We start from the raw sequence: 17,641 nt of genomic DNA, 5'->3' as shown, positions 1-17,641 counted from the left end.
GCTGAAATTTCTTTATTTCACGTAAATGCGCCGTTAGCAGCCACACCTATATAATACGTGTTGTTTGTCACCAGGTACGGGCGTGCCGGTAGCCTAGCGGCGACCCCTGGCGAGAAGTTGATGGAGTTACTCCGGCCAAGCAGCGGCACGCCGCGCCGGCACTCCACAGCCGCGTGCGCCTCCGCGCAGCCGCGGCCCTCGGGCTTTGTGTACTGCCCCTCCGACGCGCTGCCCTACTGCCCGCCCTCCAGACTTGCACCGCCCAGACCTATCAAGGTATGTGTTAAGCCCCGCAATTCGTGTCCTTGCGGAACGATTGTCTCTCGTCGCTACCGAAGTAGGGCAGACTGGAATTAACTAACAGGTTGTAATCTCACATTAATGTACAAACGGCAGGTAATACAATACATCTTGCTATACAATAATAATAACTTTATTATCTCAAAACAGTACACCACAACATGAATACTTGACCACGCTGTTTCAGAAACATACGGATTAAGTCAAACACAACTTTTAGATATCCGGATCTAATGATTTGGTAGATTATATATATTCAACGGCGTGTGTGTGTTCATGATAATCACCGCACAAGTCATTCTGCTGTAGGTCTATAAGTATAGAAAGCATAATTTTAATTGAAATGGTAACGAACGGTAATGGCTGCTTAAGTCCTTTAGATTAATTTCTGCAAATTTTCCACAATTTCAGTCACTCGAATATTAGCAAATTAATATTGTAAGCTCGTCCAGTCTTCGAACTCCTTTGTTTGCTTCTCCCTTTACTTTCGAGCTAAGAAAATTTCACCGCAAAAGTTGATTGATCGCTAAAGAGAAAGTAATTACTGAACAAGCTTCATTGTTACCGAACAATGTTTACTTAATTCGGTTTCGAAAAACTAATCAATAGACCCAATACGCTTATTAAATTTCTGCCGACAATGGAGATGTATTCAGACGGGTCTTTATGAAGCAAAAAATCCATTTACGAGAACGTACATTAAAACTTGAGGAATTTTCTCCTGTTGATAAGAGAATTTTGGCAATATTAGCTTAGGAAGGGTTCGAAATTACGATGTTTTTGGACAGTTTACTCGCGGAGTGTCAAGTTCGCAGAAATTCGAGAACGAGACGTTAATATTGTTGAAAACGGGTTTAATATTTGTTTCTATGGAGATGGTTCAGTAAAATTTAGCTAATTTAATTTTGTGGAAGATAGTGGAGGTAGTTATAAAATGTGTGCTCCATTACGAGCTTAATAATGCCAAGTTCGTCTAACGTTAGATAAAGTTAATATTAGTGGTCTATAGAACAGCTGATCATGGCAGTTACTTGGAAACCAAATATTTTATGCAAAAACAATTTATGTACTTGTTTCAGATACCTCCACCACCACAAATACAACCACCGCCGCAGCCACCGCCGGTGCCGCAGCGAACTGCGCCAGTGGCAGCGCCCCTACCAGTCCCACCGCCGGCACCACCACGCCGCTCCTCACCACAGCCACCTCGACGGGTACCACCGCCCACGCCACCTCGGCCGTCGACTACGCCGTCAACACAAACAGACCCCAACGGTAACCGGAAAGCGACAAAGACAACACCACCGAAATTGGACTGCAACCGAAACCCACAGCCGCCTGTACCGCGGCGGCCTCCACAAAAAATACCAGACACTCCCTTCTCACCCACTCCAGCTCCGCTGCCCCAGAACAATCAAATGAAGAGATCCCCGAGCTCAGGATCGAACATCAGTGTAAGACAAGATTCGAACGTGTCTTCAGACTCCTTCAGCCAGACTTCCTCGCCGTCGTACACGACGAAGACCATGGAGGCACCGTTGCTTCCACACCAACACGTGAACAAAAGCTTAAACGCGAAGATAGCTCGCGGTCTCCTTCTGAAGGAGCAGCAGGAGAAGGAGACGGGCAACTCGTCAATAACGAAGAGCATGTCGACGCCGGCGTCGCTGCAGACGATCGTGCGGTTCCAGAATGGAAGCAACATGTCGCTGCATCATCGGGTGAGTTACTACTAAATTTTGATTGATCAATTACAAAAATCTGTTGTGCCTGTCATTTTTATATAGGTAGGTGTGTTCGTGTGTACGTGTGTGTGTTCAAAATAGAAAGATAAAAAACCATTTACATTATATTTACCTAACGAGGATTTTTTTATCATTCAAAAAATGACATATATTATTATGTAACATAAATCATTGAAAATATTACACAAAAGTGAATACCGAAATATGCAACCACGCCGCACCACGTTTCAGGGTTTCAAATTGAAGGGAAAGTTTTAATGTTTCCAACGAATGGTATAAAAGTTTCATATACAGTTGGATTCGCAGTTCCAATACGTAGCCGAGAAAATACGCCGGAAAACTGGGAACGGATTTATACGTCGCCAGCAAATAGATTCGATCACGTGACCGCGCATACATTGCGGTCGCGACACGATATACGACGCTATAACTAATTAATAAATTAACACGTTCAATAAATATTTGTTTGTAAAGTTTACAAAGGGGTTAATTGAGGATTGTTTTTTTACCCGACTGCCAAGGAAGGGTTATGTTTTTCGCGCGTATCTTGTATGTTTGTCTTTCTTTATTTCATCCGATCTAACAAACGGCTGGATGAATTTCGACACTTAATGTGTCATTATATTCGTTTCAATGACCCAAGTGTCCTTAGATAGGTGTTAGAAGAAAAAAATCTAAATAGCGGCTTTTTGGCGCGAAATACGAACGTATTTAAAAAAAAATGTTAACCAAACCAATCGAGTAGGGTATCAAATGAAAGTAAATTAAACGGATATTATAAAAACATAATTGTATACATATAAAATAGCAAGGTGACTGACTGACTAAAAAACTAAATGACTTGTTCATTTTTCAGAAATCAACGTACAGCCAAAACCGCTCAATTTAGAGTTCTGAAATTTTTCACATAGGTTCGCTATATAGCGTAAATAAGTACTAAGAAAGGCCTTTTGCAAAATTCTACCCCTAAAAGGGTAAAATAGGGGATGTCAGTTTTTTTGAAATTCTTTATTTTTGAAGCAACTCCTATAAAATTTAGTATTTGGCTTTCTGGATAGGAACAAGTATACACCTATTTATCCCTTTCCGAAAAATCAACCCCGTAGAAGGTAAAATAAGGGTTAAAAGTTCATTTGAACACCCGTCAATTTTGAAGCCAACACTATGAAATTTTGTATCTGGCTTGCTTGATAAAAATAATGTAATTCTACCCCTAACGAGCCAAAATAATGACTGGAACTTTGTATTACTGAAGTTATATATTTTATAGAGCGTAAATGGTGGACTTTTTGCGAAATAGTAACACATTTTAAAAAAAGTTAACCAAACCGCTGAAGGCGTGCTGTAATACACATAGGTTCTTTATATAAAGTAAATGAGCACTACGAGGATAAAATAGGATAACATTGTAAGAACATCTTTTGATTTTGAAGCAGATACCTATGCTGAAACTCTGTATTTGGCTTTTTGGATAAAAATAATGAAACGCCTATTTCACTGGTTTTGGAAATTCTACTTAGGCCTTTTTAGTGCAGTCGGGTTTTTGATTTTTTAATTAATTCACTTGTGTAATTTAACCATTATTGTTAAGTAGTAAGATACTATTATTGTTACTCCATGAATTGGTACTTGTTGCAAGTATTTCGTTTCATACGTATATATACCTACATAGTTTATATTCGCTGGACGGTTAAAAAAATGTTGATACGAAACATTTTTTCGTGATGGCGATATTACTCTTATCGTCACTACTAAATCGCTTTCCGAATATTTCTATTCGGAAATAAAAAATAAATGTACGTAGTTAACTCGTTTAACTCAGAGTGCGAAACTGAAGTACCGTCTCTATTATTTATTTATTTATAGTTTTCCGTATAATAATTAAAATATTGATACTGATCATAGATAGTATACTTAAATTAGTACTTAGTATTAGTTAATTAGTACACTTAAAATTTACGATATGTTTCATTCTGTTTGTTATATATTAACACATCTCTAGTTTGGATACACACGCACGCGTAATCAATTAGGGACTACTAGTAGACTTATTATATCGGACGATAAATCATCCCTTGACAATTGTATCTGTTTATGACGTAATCAAATTAATTTAGCTAATGGATCCCGCAGCGCACCTGCTAACACTTCATCCTATTGGTTGGCTGCAGTTGCTGATATAAATCATTCCACATAACACCATACTGCCATGTTGATGGCTATTTCTATTTCAAAGTTTGAAAATATCTGCTTAAAAACGGCAGTGTTTAGCGCTGCTGTGTTCTGGTTTGAAAGATGTACTAAGGTATAATTATCTGAGGCCTTCTAACTAGTAGGTCTCTTATCTCATCCGGGGTTGATTATAATACTCATTTACCTCAGCTAGTTTTTTACATAGAAAATACATGTTAAATGAAATTAAAACTGGGTCTGGATGTTTTTGTACGTGTCTTTTTGTGTGCGAATGTCTACACTAATATTATAAAGAGGAAAACTTTGTTTGTTTGTTTGGTTGTAATGAATAGGCACACAAACTACTGGACCGATTTTAAAAATTCTTTCATCATTCGAAAGCTACATTATCTACGAATTACATAGGCTATATTTAATATGAAATATATTTGATAAGTAGATTTTGAGGCGGTACAAAGTTTGCCGGGTCAGCTAGTAACAAACATAAGCGTGAGAAATACTTGCATATATAAATATTTGAACGCTTTGATCGCGAAATCAGCAATATTTCCGTTTTACGCTGCAGTGGCTTTGACCGTCTTCAAGTAAGACTCTTGTGGTGTGTGACGTCGGCTGCAATGAGCACGGCACGCCTGGTAACAACCATAAGCTGCCTCATGCTACTTGCTATTGCTAGACTCGAACATATTATACTTTTCAAATGAGTCTCATACAAAAATTACTGTTTATGCAATAAACCTACCTATTATTTTTAACATTCCAAATATATTATTATTTATTCAAAATAACAGGTTGGTACCTAAGATAAATCATGTTTAAAGGATCGGATGTGGGATTGCGAACTAAGTCTCGTGTTTCATATACCGTGTTACACCATCGGTTCTAGTTTATATTGACACAGACCTGCATATTATCGAATAGCGATCGCCCAACGGCGGAAACTCTAGGTCATCAGCATCTGCGAAAGAGCTCAATGTCCACTTTCAAGATTAAAAGATTTTAAAGGTTTTCCTCCCTTAATAGCTATTCTGGTCCCGGAAACTACAGGGACAAAACACACAAGTATTACCATGTCTGCCTAACACTCTTAAAGCTAGAACTAAACTTCTGAAGCGAGCCTACATTTTTTTTATTTCATACAACATGTGAAACTGCTCTAAATATACATTTTATAGCAATAATTTATTAAAACAATTATTGTAACAACGCGACTGTGCGGAACAGAGCGGAGTGCTTTTAAAATCGCTAGTAAATTGCGATATTCAGTGGAACGACGTGTTAGTCAGTGTTCAGCTGGGGTGCAGCTCATGGGCGCTAGCGTTATTTAAAATTACATTAATTTTCATTTAACTAGATTTTACAATCTACTTAAATTTAAATTGCACGACTTGGTTCTTAGTTACCTGAGTATATTATTGTTTTTTTAATTTTTATTTAACTTAATTTATCTGCTTTATCTCTTTTTAGAGCGGATATATTTTGTTACACAACAAGAGATGACGCTATATGTTTCATTACCAAGCTTTTGAGGTGTCAGAAATCTTCACTACCTATTTACACACTGCTGCCATCACATTTTCATCATTTTTACAAATCATGCAACTAAATTGAGAATATCTCATATAAATTTTACAAATAACTCACTTTACAAACATTAAAATAATAAATATGTATTACACATCAGTAACAAAAATATAAGACCTTTATTTGTGTTTCATGCTTTGTAAGGTATTTTAGATGATTACATTGTTATCCACCTTGTAGTCACGTACGTGCTTGCCAAACACTTTACCCTACAAAGAAACAAGTTCTCAATTGTTTGCGGTTTTTATTCTATTCGGAATGTATGGTTTATATTCTGCGTATGGTCGGTATAAGTTATCTGTCTAGCCAACATTCCAGGGCCGATCTCTAGTGATTGTAAAAAACTTATTCAATTAATATTGACTTAATATTTATGAACAGGTATAATATACTCTATGTTGTACAACAACAGAATATTATTACAATTATACAACATATACAATTGTATCAATGTATATTTTTAGGTATACTTTTACCTATGTTGTGAGTGTTATAGATTCACACAAAGACGAAATCAGAAACAGTCAGACCCAAATATGAAAAAAAAATATGAAGTCATCATTTAAATATCCGTATATTAGCCGAGTATATTAACTGACCTGTCGCGCCTGTACTAACGGGAATTAAATATATTTGTACATACAATTTCGTGCAAAATTCTCACACATATGGCGGTGGTTCTGCGATTATAATACAGTACAATACAATGGAGATCCCCGTTACAAAATTTGAATGTGTGGTACAAGGCATAAACTTTTATATAAAAATGTATGGTTTTTTTTCTTAATCAAACAGAAGCACTGAGCACAGGTCTCGTCTTTAATTGACCTGAATTTAGGTAAAGTCTAGTGGGTAAGTGCAGATTGTATAAGGAGTGATAGCCTAGTAACTGAAATTCGACCTCAAAATCGTAGGCTCCAAAGTACAAATCCTACACATTTCACAATTTCAGGTTCCCTTTTATCGGAACTTCGAAAAACATTAAAGTCACTTAATACTAAACCTATTTTTTCATTTATGTTTTGGGGAAAATAACATTTTAAAATATAATAATCAAATACTTTTATTATTTATTTTCTAAATGAATCCGCCGGCTTCTGCCGCTTGGGCTTTTAAAACATTTTACTTTACGCTCGTAAGCGCTTTCGCTGGATTGCACTTCATTTGATCGCGGATTGCGATTCCAAACAGAATTAAATGAAATTGTGGATTTATCGAATGTCGAATGATCTCATTTAACATTTATTGAAAACGTCACCGACTTTGTAAAGGCCTGTTTTATGGTTCCCAAGATTAACGAGTGAATAAAATAAATACGTAAGCATTGCAAAACTCTTCTACTACTGACGATGTAACTTGATTATGTTTTATACAAACAAAATCATTATTACTCATAGGCAACATAAGGCATATTTTATTATATACAGAGATGGTAGCGGTGGTAGACATAGTCTATCCCATGTAAAATATTTTCACATCAAAATTAAAATGAGAATAATTTATTCAAAGTTTGTTTAATAAAGCTGCGCAAAAAACGGCCATAATGGCCTCGACATGGTTTATATGTCCACGTAATAATAATGGCTCAACTTGCCGGGGCACTGCCGTGCCTCCAGATCAGACTATATCATCACCGACGGCTTAACGTCACCACTCATAATCCATGTACAAATTGCGGTAGCTCCACTCAGATCTTTAGAACGAAGCAAGGGACCACTGCCGCTCATGGATACCTAACAACGACTCTTAGTACTAAGATGGTCGCATCATAGCGAAGTCAACGATATTCACTGTATGTAACTAATTAATAATTAATAGATATGGCGGTAGTAGGCAACTAATTATAATTCCTACAGAAATTATTGTGATGTAATTATTAATAACAAAAAATGTCAATATAAAATTGGTACGTGGTGGAACGTGTTTCTACGAGGATCTGTTGTATGGGATCACATTACGTATTTGAGCAATCAACGTTATTTGATTTTCAAGCACGTGTATTGATTCGTCAATCTGTTTGAAGCTCATTCGGTGACAGTATTTGTACCATCGATATATTAGTATGTCATTGATTTGTACATTATGAATAGTGATGTTGATATACAAACTAAACATAATTATTTGCGTGCAAATAAGTTTTTACGTGGCTATGCCTAATGACTGACTGTGTAAAAGAGAGAGAGTATAGTGGATGTATAATTATGTAGTACGTAGATATTTAAACTTTAAAAAATAATTTGCCAAGTGAAATATTCAAAACAGTTATTAATGTAACGGTGGTGTAAAAAGTAAAAAAAATTGTACATAAGCTCTCGAGTTTTTGCAAGGGAGTTTTTTCTGAAAATTGAGGGAATTTTTCCAGTCAGATAATTAATTGGCTCATAGAAAGTTTGTTATGAAAGGGCATACCGGAAATTCCGTGCTCTTGAGCCGCCCATGAAACCTATTTACACTGATTTATAGATAGAACAGTAGCAATGCCACTACGCACATTATCGTTAAGCCATTATTGTTCCACTGCTGGACAAGGGTCTCTTCTCAAAGTGTGAAGTTTAGTTCATAGTCCACCGCGTTGGCCAAGTACGATTGGTAGACTTCAAATACCCTTTTGAACTTCTTTTTATTAATTCTCAGTGTGTAGGTTTCCTCGCTATGTGAAAGTGAAAAAATCACTGATTAAGCAATTATTTTTCTAATACCTGGGACCTGTACCTCGGACCTCCCTCGAATGATAGGCTGAATTACTTAATCAGTAGGCTGCTATTTTACAAATTATTTCTACGCACATTACTGTCTTAAAACTGTGTGTTGCGGTTGAAGACTGCATGCTGGTTAAGAGAATGTGGTATGGCAGAAACAGTTACACGAGGCGATTTTTATCAGGTATCACCTAACCTGTTGGCCGTCCTCAAACTGTACTATAACTGTACCTTAATCACGGTTGACTAATGTCCATGAGCGACTATGCCACTTATCATCAGATGAGCTGCATGCATGTTATAGATAGATTGTACAAAACAAATCTCAATTTATAAACAGGAAATATATTTGTAGTAAAATTGAAAGGAAACCCAGATAATAAGGTTCTCGAAGGAGGTCAGATCTTACCGCGGTTTAATCAAGCTCCGCCGGCGCAGACATCTTGAGCTCCACAAACATTAATATGTGTCCGGTCGGGCTTGGAGGCTACTTCGCCTCCGGTAACAACGGAGATTAGTATGTTTTAAAAATAAATGCCAATTTATATTGCAAATCTCTCGAAAAATACTTAGATAAAGTTTAGCTGTGGTCTTAAATATATCGGAATATATTTATAGGTAAGGCTCGAAATTTTGGAAACCATAACATTTTCATAGTAATGCGACAACAAATCGGTAGTGTACTGAATGCTACTATCTTGACATGAGAACCCGTGTACAGATATGAATATGTGAACTTTCATGAAATAATTATGTAGAAAAATTCCTACGTTTTATTTATAAAATATAGGCTGGCCATTAACATGCTGCTTGTTTATCCCAATTATGGGAAGACTCGTGCCAGCAATAGAAAATGTATAATTAAGCAATACTTACATATCATTTTAATATGCCAATCCTTACTTCTCATTTGAAGGTGGTAGAACCCTTTGTAGTTCGACTCCGGCGGCACCACCGCCACACTTATTTCTGCCCCATAACAGCAACAACGTTAAATGCTGATGTGTTCTGGTTTGAAGGGTGTGATAAGGGAGATATACTTTTGCGAGGCGTTCCAGCTTATACCTCAGGCATAGCGCCGCATCTGTGGCTGACCTCAGGTAGGAATATCTAATCCTATCTGGGGATTATAGATGTCCATGTGCGGCAGTACCATCAGGTGGACTGATCCTATATTATAAAAAAAATATCATTTTTATAGTTATTAAAATAAAATAATATACAGAATAAAACAATTAAATTGCATCTCAAGTCTGTACGCGCAGTCCGTAACTAATGCAGCGCGGCTGCGAGCTTAGATAATATTTACTCGAGCGCACTCGAGTTCAAACCTGAGCCGGTATTAACTATAAGTTGTATGTATTAGAACTCATAAAGTCATAGCTTACGTAATATTGTGCTTACGTACCATACTTACATAGTTAGGAATATTGCAATCGAGTGTATTATATTTTTATAGCTTTTTTGTTGATGACGATGATGATGATTTCTGTCTTATGTATGCAGTAAAAACAATCGTAATGATTTAGTTTTTATAGAGTACAAAGTATATATGATTGACTTTATAAAAAAAAATTGGTTTTACAGTCAATTTCCATTACATTACCAGATGGTATTAAAATCATAGAATAAAGCAAGAGACACAAATACTTGGTTTCCAACTTATTCAAGCGTAGCAACTAGCATCTATACCTACTTGACCTACAGTAAGAAGTAAGTCTTATCATATCATAAACTACAGGTTACCATGACCATAGACTTAGAATTTTTTCGCTACGCTAAAGACCAACAAAGCATGAGAAAGACATATGTCAACTCATATAGACAATCTACTAGAGAGAAAGAGATGCCAAGAAAAGTGACGGCGTGTCAATTTCTCTTCGAATAAGCGGCCTTAAGCTCCTTCGACTACGGTGCGTTTTATTATTTTACCAAAATTAATAATAGTATTAATATATTGCTGAGTTTTTGTTACAAGGGTGTCTTGCTTTATTGTCAAGTGCACCGTTACAAGGAAAAATAATCCACGGAAGTATACGTTTCACAGGTAAATGCTTCGATCACTAATAAGAACTAGATACACAATCCCATACAAAAATGAACTTAAAAAGTGGCGTCAAACGTGTTTATAAAATTTTAAGCGACAGAATCTAAAATTAATGCAAAATAACCCTTATCACTATTTTTTAACGGTGTTTTTCAAAAACTGCTTACCAAAAGCAATAAATTTTTACGACATAAGCTAACTGTCATAAGCTATCACTTTTACAGGTTTGTCACTTGGACAAGGAATTAGTGGAGACGAACTGTCATTTTTTATACGGTTATTATAAATTATAACTTAATATTTTTATTAGGTCGAAGTAATTAATTTTAATGAACATAATAATAATTTATCAATGAAAGTAATGTGAAGACACAATTTATTATAATGCAAATATAAGTTTAAAATTAAAATATACCCAAATACAAGTAATTTAATTAAAAAATCAACAAGCTGTTTACGCCGTTACCCAACGAAATATATTGCCGCCGACTAAAGAAATATGAAGTAAACCAACATTTATTTCAATTATTTTTACCCGACTGCCAAGGAAGGGTTATGTTTTTCGCGCGTATCTTGTACGTTTGTCTTTATTTATTTGATCGGATCTAACAAATGGCTGGATGAATGTCGACAAGTAAGGTGTTATTATATTCCTCTCAATGACCCGAGTGTCCTTAGATAGGTGTTAGAAAAAAAATCAAAAATGGCGGATTTTTGGCGCGAAATAGTAATATTTCAAATAAGTTAACCAAACCTATGGAGTGGGGTATCAAAATAAAGGAAATTAAAAGGAGATTACACGCATATTATATGATGTATACATATATATATATAACACATCGAGGTGACTGTCTGACTAAATGCGTAAGTTGCTGCGCCAGACACCAACGTAAAGGAAAACCGCTGAACTTTAGCGTGCTGGAATTTTACACATAGGTTCTTTATATAGCGTAAATGAGCACTACGAGGATAAAATAGGATAACATTGTTTGAACATTTGTTTTTGAAGCAGGTTCCTATTATGAAACTTTTATTTGGCTTTCTTGATAAAAATAATAAAAAGCCTATTTCACTGTTTTTGAAAATTCTACTTCAGCCTTTATAGTAGTAGTAGTAGTAGTTTTAGCCAATCGGGTTTTTGATTTTTTAATTAAATTACTTGCTTACTTTGTAGTGACAGAAATCCGTTGTATATTTTTTCTTAAATTTAGATTTTTTCCAACACCTATCTAAGGACAGTTGGATATTTGAGACGAATATAATGACACCTTAACTGTCGAAATTCACCCAGCCGTATGTTAGATCCGAGGGAATAAAATGCAGTGCAGCTAAAGTCTTCTTATAAAGATACATACAAGATACGTGCAAAAAACATAACCCTTCCTTGGCAGTCGAGTAAAAATAAAAATACGGAATCAACAGGGTGCCATTAATTCCCTTGAATAAAGTCTTTTCAATGGATTTTTATTTTTTTTCCGTATCTTTTTTGGCTATGTTAAGCAATCTTATTTTAGTGTATCGTTCGTCAATAGACTTTATTATAATAATTCTATGACTATTGCCGCGGCAGTTGGATGAAAAGACATCATAAAATATATTAAATAATAATTTACTTAATAATTTAATTTCACTCATTTACTATTTACTCATTGCCTAACCTTTTAGGTAATACGGGCATATGTTTAATTATTATACTAAACAAATATTTTTATATCACAAAAAAAAAGAAAAAATATAATTAAATTAAATAAAAAAATATAAAACAATAGCGTCTCCATTCAAGTTAGAACAGAGTCACCATGTTACCCGAACAAATCAAGTGGGCATGCAATAATAAGAATTGTACGTTTAGTAACAGACTTTACAATTTAAATGGTTTATACATTCTGACCTAACCTAAAAGCGCACCCAAATGTCTATTTGGGTGCTCTTTTCGTCGCGGCATTTTTTGTCGCTGATTGTGTATATAGTTCTTATTAGTGATCGAAGGGTAAATGCGACTTTTCTATCCCAGGTTTTTAAGCAATAAATGGTCGAATTTCATATTAATTGGTTTCATACATAGTTGTTACAATTTTATATTCATTTATCTTGCTATGAATACATATATTTCATAGGTAGATGAAAAGTTACCAAAATATATACGAAAATTAAATTATTTATTTACGCTAGGGCTTGACAAAATGGTGACATATTATACCGATAATGACTGTGTCGATAATATAATAAAGATCATTTCATGCATCACAAAAGTAGTATAAAAGTAAACTTTGTTGACGTATTGTAACGGAATTTACATATTCTGAATTTTTATGTTATAATAACTCGAATAATATTTGTATCACTTTTATCTTTTTAAGGATACCAAGTCGATCACGTGAGGTACGGAAAAGTGGATAAGTATAATAAATCGGCCAGAATGAACTCCTATTAAATCATCGGTAATATGTAACAAACATTTTGAGAAAAAATAGTTTATACCAAGGAGGTCGTCGTATTAATAAAATCATAAAGTTATAAATAATCATCTATGAAAATATGGTATTTTATTGATTTGTGTGATAATTTGGATACGAAAGCTATGTTGCCACGGCAGGCTCATCAAATTAATACTCGATAAAAAAGTATGATGGTAATAACACTATTACACACATACACATATCAATTTTGGTAATGCGTTTAAACTGACATTGTGTATCTTTGACATCCTATATCTATGAGCATGACAAATAGTGCACACTTAATATAAGATGGTCGCGACTTTCACATAAGAAAACACAAAACTACAAATGCTTTTATATTATATCACTAATCTCATAGTGTGAGACGTCAGTGTGAATGAATTACAGCGATCGAAAATGAAATCCGTCTAAATATTGATACAAATTGCTTAATTTACTTTATGTTTAGAATTACTCCTGAGTTGTCTAAAGTAGGAACGGCAGAGGCTATATAATTGAATGTCACGATAGCCGGTCTGAGAGCCGATAAGTTGGCAAACAGCCAGATAGTTATTTGAGCTAAGCTAAGCTTTGTGGCAATGTAATTTTCCGTCTGATTTCCGTAGCAATTATTATAGAAGATTTAAATTAGTTTCTTTTTAACTCCAAGACTCTTTACTTTTTTTACCTAATAGAGACGAAGAAGACAAGCATGCAGTCCACCTGATGGTGAGTGGCTACTGCTAAATATACACATATGTAATCAACCCTAGATAAATACTAGATAACTCCCACATCCTTCAAACCAGAAAATAGCAGCGCGCAACACTGCTGTTATGAGGCAGAAATATGTGTGGCGGTGGTACCGCCGGAGTCAAACTACAGAAGGTTCTACTACTTTTAAAATTTAACCACTGAATTAATTTATTAAATGAATTAATCTAAAGAGGGTATCCCAAGCTAAAAACGAGGATTCTCGAGTGTCTTGCATCCACAATCCTCACATTGAAATACCCAAAACAGATTTCGAAATAAATTATTTTGGTATCGCAAATGTTGATGGTTTTGCACATTTACTTTGAATAAAACTCTTGAATATACCGCTTAATATATTAAAAATATTAATTGTACACATTCTAAAAAAATATGATCCTTTCTTCTTAATAGATTTAACCACATAAACGTATAGATGTAGTTAAAGAAACTGTACATTTTGTAGATATTTCATAAATAATTTTCCCCGCAGATGCTACGCGATATGCGAGGACCCAGCAACGAGGGTTCCCCTCACAAGTTTCGACTAATGCAGCTAGCGCTTAATGCAGTGGCGCTGCTCGCCATCACAGGCGCACTGTTCGCCTACTTCCGAGCCAACCCAGCTGTCCAGGTAAGGAACTATCTATTACTGAACTTCAAGAACGCTGTGTGGTTCGACTCCAGCGGCACCACCGCCACCCGTATTACAGCCTAATAACAGCAGTGTTAGGCGCTGCTGTGTTCCGTTCTGAAGGGTGTGGTAAGGAAGACATACTTTTCCGAGGCTTTCTAGCTTAGTCCTCAGGGGTAGCGGCGCATCTGTGGCCGACCTCAGGTAGGAATATCTAATCATATCTGGGGTTGATTACAGATGCCCATGGGTGGCAATAGCCACTTACCATCAGGTGGACTGCTTGTTAGTCTGCTATATTATAAAAAAAAAAAAAAACTTCTGAATGGTATGGAACATCAAGTTTTGAATAAAAGATTTGTGTAAAAGATTCGTTAAACTGATTTAATGATAAAACTGCCTTAATGATAATGAGTATACGTTATACGCGATTGCTGTATTGGTGTGAACTGAACCAGGCGGCGATTCTTTTGATGGAAGTGGATAGACACGATGAAATTATAAATTTTGGCAATCTTGATTTTATATGTGACAGATTGGTCAGCGTACCTACACGTCGACCGTCACATGTAAAGGGTTTCAGGTTCGATTTCCTGCTTGACTCACGCCCAATATGATTTAGAAACATAGAAATTAAGACTTTTTAATCCTTGATATATCCTTGACAGCGTCGCAATGAGATTTCTGTAGGGTTACAAATTATAAATGAAAATGTTCTTTTTGAGACCTTCTAGTATGTTAAGATTGTACATATTATTTCCTATGAGAGCTTAGATCATCGTACCATACCATGTTACCACAAAATAACATTATAATGTATACCTATTACTGATTCAGGAAAATGTTAAGCAGGATCAAGTTAGATCACAAAAACGTTGTCACGTGTAACCTAGGGAAGTGGGTCATGTTCCACAAAACCATCCACAGATACTTTTTCCCTTGCCCGTACTATTATGGGTTCCCTGCACGATGACACGACGATAACGAGGAAGTAAGAAGAAGTCAAAGTAAAATTTACATGTTCATTAAATTTTCGGAATGATATTATATCAAATTAGATGTTTTAATGCAAAAAACTTAAAGCTTATTTAGATAAACATAAATATGCGCTATTATAACAAAAGGGAAGTCGATTACAAGTTTTCACGTATAGAATAATGTACAATTACCAGTTATAATAGAACGGTTGAAACACACTGAGTAGAAGGCGGTAGAACCCTTTGTGGTTCGACTCCGGCGGCACCACCGCCACACCTATTTCTACCTAATAACATCGGTGCTAGGCGCTGCTGTGTTCCGGCTTGAAGGGTGTGGCAAGGGAGACAGACTTTTCCGAGGCGTTCCAGCTTAGATCTCAGGGGTAGCGGCGCGTCTGTGGCCAACCTCAGGTAGGAATATCCAATCCTATCTGGGGTTGATTACAGATGTCCATAGGCAGCAGTAGCCACTTACCATCAGGTGGACTGCATGCTCGTCTGCTACTCTTATATTATAAAAAAAAAAAACTTATTAAGTTAGATAAAAATGTTAATATATACATATAAAGAAAAATATAAAATTTGGGTACAAAGAGTTCAAATATTACCGCTACTTAAAAATAATTATGATTTACTTAAACGGTCAAAGTAAACATCGTTAGGTGTTTTTAAAGGTGAACACGCTAAACTGTGCATTTCATCACTAGAAATTGTTAAACTTCCAAACATGAACACAAAATCGAAAATATGAAAGTTAATGTCAATAGTGCTGCCCTCGGCTCCTGCCTAGAGACCGCTGAAAAGGCCCAAACAAAGCTCAAAGCACCTTTTTAATTCCAACCGCTGTACAAAGCTACGCCACAAACAATTATTATGGCCGCTTTAAAACAATTCCACTCGAAAATTCGCGCTGCGTACACAATCGAGAACATTCGACGAGAATTCGTCTACTTGGCCATTGTCTCGACGTTTTTGTTCAGCGGCTTCCATTTCGCGACAACTTTCACAAAGCGAAAGAGGGAGTGGTATTGCCTGTTCGTAAACTGTTTTTTGTCATTCCGCTAAGTCTAAACAATCAGTTTTGTAAATTAACTTAATAACGCTTGTACAGACATTTTGTTGTTGAGGTTAAGTTACAAGTCGCACTAAAGGCTGTTGTTCGTTCAGTAACGTTCTTTCAATTGTTTTAATCTACTATAATGAACTTAGCAAATAGCATTGTTAGCAATAGACAATCATTTATTGTTGAAAAATCTGTCCTTTTTTATGTAGTAAATTAGTTATGTTATGTAACAATATTTACTTGTTCGAAGAATGGACATTAAATATATCGGATGTTCAGACACGGTATGACCATATATATCAGTCATGTGTACGAAAGAAACAAAGTTGTATCTAAGATCAGTCACAGGTACTTTCCATATTGATTACTTTTGAACCCTCCATACAATCACATGACATTCTCGCCCATGGCCTGTAAAACTGAAATGCGAAAGAATGTACCGATGATTCTCCCATCTTTAGGCTCTAAGCTGGTTAGCCAAGCCTGCCGAACTAAGTACTTTATCTTCTTAAACTCGCTGGTTCCCACAGAAACTCCGGTGAGTGAGCTTTAGTGAAACAGATGGGTCCCGGATAAAGGACGGATAAAGATTTATTTTCCAACGTTTTCAATAGGATCCTATTTCAAATGACATCCTATTAGAAAAGTGATGTCCATTTTATCCCAGTTCTCGAAATGTTTTACTAGATCAACAAAAGGGGTTGTCTGTTGTTTGAACAAAACAAGTATGCTTTAAAAGCAAAGCTTTAAATGATATTACTTTGCTTTAAACAATATATGTCGAATAAAAATAATGACGAACCTCTATTATTGTGGATACTCTGAAATAGCTTAACTTGCTCTATTTGTATTACGAATACTTTTCGAAATATTAACAATAGCGCTTAGCACTGTGGCACTGGTAATGAGGTTGAAATAGGTGTAGCGCCGATACATCCGCATATTTGGGGATCCCAAGAGGTGATTTCGGGAGTATCTCGAGCGCGTCTGACTAAGATATGGGAGATACCTTATACCCTGTAGAGTATCCTAAACCACAAAAGAACTTTCTATGTCGGGCAGTTGGCAAAGTCAAAAAAATTGATCACTGGACATGCTCGAGCGCGGTCAATTTTCTTTTTAATATAAAGGTAATAATGCTAGAAAACGGGAAACATCATAATCTGGTAATCGGCAGATTACCTAGACACGTCGAAGTAGTGAAA

At 35.8% G+C, this 17,641-nt stretch overlaps 1 protein-coding gene across 1 annotated transcript in view; it reads left to right on the top strand.

The window, feature by feature from the left end:
* The window catches only part of Corin (corin serine peptidase), a 109,827-nt gene that overhangs the window by 56,354 nt on the left and 35,832 nt on the right, over positions 1–17,641 (top strand). Inside the window, exons 4-6 of the mRNA XM_073082413.1 lie at positions 75–276; positions 1,380–2,021; positions 14,256–14,396. Coding sequence (XP_072938514.1) covers positions 75–276; positions 1,380–2,021; positions 14,256–14,396 — 985 coding nt within the window. The remainder of the gene's footprint in view (positions 1–74; positions 277–1,379; positions 2,022–14,255; positions 14,397–17,641) is intronic.

This window comes from Epargyreus clarus, unplaced genomic scaffold, assembly GCF_041222505.1.
Source record: "Epargyreus clarus isolate Ecla_fem2 unplaced genomic scaffold, WU_Ecla_fem_2.2 ptg000003l, whole genome shotgun sequence".
Taxonomy (NCBI): domain Eukaryota; kingdom Metazoa; phylum Arthropoda; class Insecta; order Lepidoptera; family Hesperiidae; genus Epargyreus; species Epargyreus clarus.
The sequence above is the reverse complement of the archived record's forward strand: the minus strand, read 5'-3'. Positions and strand labels throughout refer to the sequence as shown.